This window comes from Prosopis cineraria, unplaced genomic scaffold (assembly GCF_029017545.1).
Source record: "Prosopis cineraria cultivar Desert tree isolate PC_DT_omini unplaced genomic scaffold, ASM2901754v1 PC503, whole genome shotgun sequence".
In the NCBI taxonomy this organism is placed as follows: Eukaryota; Viridiplantae; Streptophyta; class Magnoliopsida; order Fabales; family Fabaceae; genus Prosopis; species Prosopis cineraria.
The window spans coordinates 6,679-13,425 of NW_026555828.1; the positions used below are offsets into that span (position 1 = coordinate 6,679).

The 6,747-nt window shown below is 34.0% G+C and overlaps 1 protein-coding gene across 2 annotated transcripts; it reads right to left on the minus strand.

Moving 5' to 3' along the window:
• Positions 1–258: 258 nt before the first annotated feature.
• Positions 259–1,923, minus strand: LOC129297361 (MYB-like transcription factor ETC3). 2 transcript variants are annotated; one of them, XM_054935695.1, is made up of 3 exons: positions 1,830–1,923; positions 764–851; positions 259–525 (listed from the first exon to the last, which is right to left on the minus strand). In XM_054935695.1, the coding sequence occupies exons 1-3, from the start codon at positions 1,897–1,899 to the stop codon at positions 396–398; spliced, it is 288 nt and encodes a 95-aa protein (XP_054791670.1). In that variant the 5' UTR covers positions 1,900–1,923; the 3' UTR covers positions 259–395. The 2 variants fall into 2 exon arrangements, with proteins under 2 accessions (XP_054791670.1, XP_054791671.1); XM_054935696.1 differs by lacking the exon at positions 1,830–1,923 and adding an exon at positions 1,642–1,821.
• Positions 1,924–6,747: the final 4,824 nt, after the last annotated feature.

Sequence of the window (6,747 nt, forward strand, 5' to 3'; positions counted from 1 at the left end):
TTTCGAGTCTTAAGCACCTCTAAAGATTGTTGTTTTTTGAATTAGAAGGATTTATCAGCAGGATCGAGCACGCGATTACAAGGCCATTCCATGAAGATGACTGTTAGTTTACTTTTTCTGTTTTTTTTTCCCCGTTTCGTTATAGTTTTGTTGCTTTTTCTATCAAAAAAGAAAGATTGAGAGAGAGAGACGCAAGAATGAGAGGATTTTACAGGGTAGTGAAATATGGATGAGAACTTAAAACCAAAAAAATATACATATATAAATAGATAAGAAGTAGATTGATGTATGTAACCATAAAGCACATGCAAGCCATAATAAGTGGGTCAGAGTATGACGGTATTGATTTGAAAAGCAGAAAGATAGAAAAACAGAAAAGAAGGAATGAAGAATGATTAACATGAAGAGCTTCGTCTGTTGAGTTGTTCTCGTTTGCTGGCAAACACTTCTCCATATGTCATCATCCAAAACCTTTCAATCTCCTCAGCTTTTCGTCCTGGAATCCTCCCAGCTATCAGGCCCCACCTGCATTTCACACAACACAGGCATTCATTAATGCACGCACATGCTCACAACAATTAATGTTGTTTTATGTTTTCCGAATATTTCAGATTCATTAATGGCTGCTTCAAAGTTCAACAGCTTTATAGATGCAGATATATTGTTATACAAGACCACAATGCATGTTGACATTCATCACACTTTGTAGCTCAAAAGTTTCAGCAAAAGGATATTGATTGATTTTGAAGCAAGATTTAACTACCTGTCTCCAACAAGTCGGTGCATTCTGTGAATTAGATCTTCTTCTTGATCTGACATGTTAATGAACTCCCATTCAATGCTACTCACCTCTGCCAACAACGACCTCATAATAATCAGTAAAGATGGAAATTTTGGCATGTCAAAGTTTTATTTTTCTTTCCAGAAACTTGAGAAATTAAAAAATTATGTTTGATCATGAGATTCAGGTAACAGGAACGGTACCCACTAGGACACAAACAGGAAGAAAACAAAAGAATATAGAAAATTGTCAAAAGAAGTTAAGAAAGTATATATCAGAACCATAGCTTGCATGCAAAACCTCTCATAAGACTTGAATCAAACAGCCACCGAAGTGAAGGATGGAGAGACCAGTGAGAGACAAGGAAGAAGTCAGGATTGGATCGGGTATAAAATTGCAAAAAGAATAAGAAAAAACCAGAAAAAGGAATGAAAAGTTGCAGCCAGTGGAATATATAGCAGAGCGGGCTTGCATGCAAATCTCTGATACAACTTTATCAACCAGGTGTCACGGAAGCGAAGCCAAATTAAAATCTGAACCGAAGAAGGGGAAAAATCCAGAATTGAAGCAAGAGGAAGAGTAGAGAAAGGTAGGTCTGCATGCAAAATCACTCAAAGAACTTTAACCGAGGAAGGGAAAAAAACCCCGAACCGAACATAGCATCAAAATAGAAGCAGAAGGACAAAACTCAAAACCATAGTGATATATCGGACAAGGTTTGCATGCAAAATGTCTCATGGACTTTTCACCAATTGGATGTAAGACAGGTCAAAAGAAGACTCAAACCGAAAAAGGGTAGAACCCAGAATTGGAATCGGTACTAAAACGGAAGCGATAAGAAAGAAGAGAGGAAGATTCACCTTCAGCAGAGTAAGAGCTACTCGTCTTTCCGCCGCTTTTGGCCATGGTTCTTTCTTTTTTAACTTTCTAGTTTCTAGCAGTGGCAAAGACAAGAGAGAGAAGAAGAAGAAGAAGAAGAAGAAAGAGGGAGAAGAAGGGATGAGAATGAGGGAGAACAGAGCTGAGAAGGATTAAATACATAACATACCAAAAGGGAAAAAGCAAGGTTGATGAGACGGGGGAGAGATTAGTGTTGAAGTTTGCTTTTGTTGGGACATGGCATCGAAGAGAGATTCGAGGGACGTGAGGAACAGAGCAAGATAGATAACGGAAGGTCCAACCAAACATACAAAATAAGCCTCATTTCCTTTGACTTCTAGTTGTCCTCCTTCCGCTTCGCCACAGCCTCACGTATTTCACAATTCCTTTTTAAGCTCTTGCTCTCATTTAATTCATGTTTCAATCTCTAAATTTCTTCTTAGCACAGCTGGCAGAAACTTTTAAGTATACGTGGATATTTTGATGGTGAAATTATCTATTATTTTAATATTTTTAAAGTTCAGAAACATGGATTTTCACCTTTTCAGTCAACCTGGCTCATGCATCAGAGAGAGTAAGCTGAGGCAGTTAACAGATATAAATATATATATATATATATATATAAGAAAGTTCAAGTACTGGCCCATCGCATCAATTGTCAATTAATAATAAAAAAAATACAATATCAGATCAAACCGATATTCACATTAGGTGCTACTGGTCAAATTTTTAGTATAATTTGTTTCCTGTCAGTTTAATTCCTAAAATTTAATTAGTTTCATCAGTTGAGCTACGTCTTTTAAAATCACCACGCTACTATTTTAGTTTTTAAAACATAAATTAACTCTTAATATGATATGCAAAGTATAATAATAATTTGATATATATATATATATAGCTAAATAAGAATAAATTGACCCTCAAATTAATTTATTTTTTTATTTACATACTCCTTTATGTTGGATTTTGATTTTTTTTTAAGTTTCTGAATTTGTATTTTTTTCTACCATAAATAATTACACTTCTTTTTGTTAATTTGCATGGTTACTAATTCAATATTCTGCTACCAAAGTCAACAAATTTAAATAGTGCTACCCTCTTCTTTCAAATAATAAGGAGTAAATTGATAATTAAAATAAATTTAAAAGATAAAATTAAAAAATATTAAATTAGAGAGACCAAATTAATAATTAAAATAAACTTAAATAACCAACAGATTCATTTGGCAAAGAAAAAGATATACACAGCATGCATTGTTGTCTCTAACAGTGAACAAGTATTTGAATATATAATATAGATGGAATGTTGGGAAGATTAAAACAAGAAAGATTAATGAAGAGCACAAGAATGAGGTCTGTATTATAATAATAATACTCTTCCGATTCAGTATATAAGTCACTCTCTAAAAACATAATCTAATCTATTTTATAAGTCATTTGTTGATGGAATTGTTTTGTTTCAAATTAAAATTCTCAGATTACTTTTAAAAAGTAAGAGAGAGAAAGATAAAAAATAATATTATATGATTGATTTATTTTTTATTTTTTATTTAAGAGTTATGTTTAAAATTTCACTTATTTTTATTTTTTACACTTTTATTATATTGATATTAATAAAATTAATAAAAATAATTTATAAATAAGTCAAAAAGGGAGGATAATGGAAAGGCAAGGGCCGGTGTTTGAAGTTGAAACATGAAAGACAGCAAACAAGAGGCTTTCGGATAAAAGTTTGGTAGCACAGTACTGAAAGTCAAAAGCTGAAATGAAACTCATTAAATAAACTATTATTCCTTTTTGGCTTCTCCGCCTTCATTCCTTTGCCCTTTGGAACATTATGATTACTTGACAGAAACCTGTGGCATCTGAAAATCTGACTTGCTCTCCTTTCGAAACTCTATATTTGTGCCAAATCACGATGTTCATTCTCTTCCTCTACCTTTTTCACAGAATTATTAGTCTTAGCCTTTGGATCCTGAAACTTGATTTCAAGCTTTGGTTAGGAGTGTATGAAATATCTTAACTGTGAATTTGATTAACTTAATATGTACAATTGTTCCATATGCGGATTATTGTGCGTACAGTAGAAACTAGAATAAGTAACACTTTTGGAAAATTCCTTGCAGTATATGATATAGGCCAGGAAGTAACAAAAATGTCACATGATTAATCAAATATTCCTACATCAATAAATCAGTATGCAGCTATTCTAATTCTACCACAGCTCTGTTTTATAGGTAATTCAAGCTCGAGTAAATATATATGGAGTAAATTACACAAACGTCCCCTGAATTTTGTTTTTAACTTCATAGATCTTTTTCCTTAAAAAATTTCGGCACTCACAATCAGATGAACTGATTAATATTAAATCAGTAAAAAAAAATTTCAGCACGGTGAGTTCTGAACTCGGAATCGAACTGATTCTTGTTCTTCGTTTTTGCTTCAATAGTTTTGGTTTTATTGATGTTTTTATAAACTCGATCTGCGCAAAAAATTCACGCTTTTATTTTACTTATGGTCCATCACGTTAAAGTCACCTCTCGTAAATGTTATCATCATATATTTCTTTTTTGTAGCTGGTAGGTTAGAGTAAGAGATGATGGGTGAAAGGAAAACTTAAAATATCTATCTTTTATCATCATCATTCGGTCGAGCTTTTGTTAGATTGTTCAAACCGACGTTGGTTAATGATCCGAAGTTGATCGGCAGTTCCTTTCAATTTCAGAGGACTGTTATTTTTTCTTTTTTTATATGTATCAAAAAAAAAAAAAAGACTAAAGGGTTGCAAACATCTAAGCAGCATAACCAGAACCGGTCAGGCGAGGATGAGCTAAATGCTGATCCTTCAAAAATCTTCCCAAGCAGATGGGAGGAACCTGTGGAACCAAACTAATCTTAGGGTTATCATTCAAAAAAGTCGGATTTTTTTCTAAATCCAAGTTGCTTGGACACCATTAGACTTGATTTTATGGCACACAACTCAGCTTCAGTAACAGAGCAATAGCCCAAATCTTGTTTAAAATCCATAATCCAATCGCCATGGCCATTACGAAGGACCCCGCCGCAAGCTGCACGCTTTTGTGGCTGAACACATCTACACGAATCACAATACTGGGTGGAGAAGTCCAAACGCTTTCCTGTGGCGCAAGCTCCTGGAAGACTTTGCGCCACAGCTCATTGTTAACAACACTTTCCAGCAGCAGATAATTGCCTTTGTGAATAACCTCGGTAGCAGATAGTGTGTTCCCTCTCGAAGACAAATTTACACCGAGAGGTCCAAAAAAACCAGCAAGACAAAGCATAAACTTTTGCCTAAGGCCACGAGCCAAACTCCATTTTGCCCGGTTGTGCTTCAAGTTTCAATTAAGCCGATCCTGTAAATTACCATGAAAAAAACTAGAAAAAGAGTTAGCATTCAAAATAACTTTACCACACTTCTCTAACTTTCTCACAATCTCTCAAAATATGCATGACATGTTTTTCATAATCGCACTCAAAAGGGTACAGGGATATCCTTGACAATCCTTTTTCGACTCTGAGTGAGTTAATGACAAATCTTTCATGAAAAACTTGTCATGTGAAGAACTTAATTTTCTTTAGGATTTGCTACTTCCAAACTTTCCTTCAAAGAGAGGAACTATTTGTCACCATTATATTAGAAATAAATGCATAGGCACTTTTAACTAGGAAATTCCCATCGAAAGTAGGTCTCCAGCTCAAATAGCTCTCAGCATTAGTGACAGGCAATTTGGGTATGCAAAGGCATGGTATTACCTAAGGAGGTATTAAGGCCTACCAATACTTCATATTCCAACGACTACTTGAAAGTACATGATCCATAACTTGACCAAATGAGTTGGCACTATTTGGATCAAGAGCAAACTTAATAATTGGTCTATCTAGTGGTGACCACTTATCCCACAAAAAACCAATGGATCTTTCGTTTCTTCCCCAACCCCTTATAAAAGAATCCCATACCTCTGCAATGGATCACTATGTTGAAGAGGAACCTTGAAGCCTACAAAGAATAGGAATAGGGCTATAATTACACCGATATGTAGCTCTCAAGCAAAGGGCCCATATCTTTTTCAATTGAGTTACCAAACCCCAACACAATTTCAAAATGAAAGCCTCATTTTATCTTCTCAAAACATTAATACCCAAACCTCCGTCTTGTTTGGGCTTGTTGATTTGGTTCCAAGCATTAAGATGCATCTTCTTGACTTTTATATCTTGGCTCTATAGAAAACTGAAAAGTCTTAAGTCATGTCAAGCTTTTAAAAGAAGCTAAGGTGTAGTAGTGTGAGCGCCCTAGGTCATTTTATTCTCAAGGAGCAAGCATTTTGTAACCAAATCAATCGAATAATTATGACAAATTAAAATTCCAAAATTGAACTGAAGAGTTTAAAAGAGAATTTACATGTTTATATTTGATTTTAATATGAAACAAATGAAGAGAAAACATGTAGAAATCAACCAAGTATTAAAGTAGCTTCTTAAAGTTAGATTCCACCACTTCCATCCTTGTTCTTCCTTACCTAGTTTTAAATTCAATTGTCTTCTTCAATTGGTGTGTGAAGCTATCTTAGTGACCATCAAGACTAGGTGATAGTGATTAGAACCTATTAATCACTTAGAATTAAATGCACAAACTACCCATGTTAGATACACCAATATGTGATTCAATCCTTGAAACTAGTCCTAACTTTTACCTTGATTATATTAATACTTTAAACCAATCAAGATTATGATATTAACTAGAGTTTAAGACTTAAACAATAGCTAGTACAAGTCCAAACAGCAAGAAATTAAAATGAAAATATGTATTCATTCATCACAATCTTGAGACATAAACACAAACACTTAGAGTGTACAACTAATTCAAGAATCAAATGCACATCCTCTCCTCTTTAGAACATGAATTTTAGCTATAATGATTAATCTAATACCTAGAATCAATCAATAAGAGAATTAATTACATAATTAAAGAAGGAGAAGAGAGGAATTCAAAGCAATTGAAAGCAAGAGAAAAGGTTTGGGAGAAATCAAGACGTGGCATCATCTTCCTTGAAAAGCTTTAAGAATCTA

Bases quoted from the DNA above. Each gene is read 5' to 3' on its own strand.
- LOC129297361 (XM_054935695.1), bottom strand. From the start codon at position 1,899: ATGTCCCAACAAAAGCAAACTTCAACACTAATCTCTCCCCCGTCTCAT. The intron at 852-1,829 runs GTATGTTATGTA...CGTTGTTGGCAG, and splicing joins ACCTTGCTTTTTCCCTTTTG to AGGTGAGTAGCATTGAATGG. The intron at 526-763 runs GTAGTTAAATCT...TGTGAAATGCAG, and splicing joins CACCGACTTGTTGGAGACAG to GTGGGGCCTGATAGCTGGGA.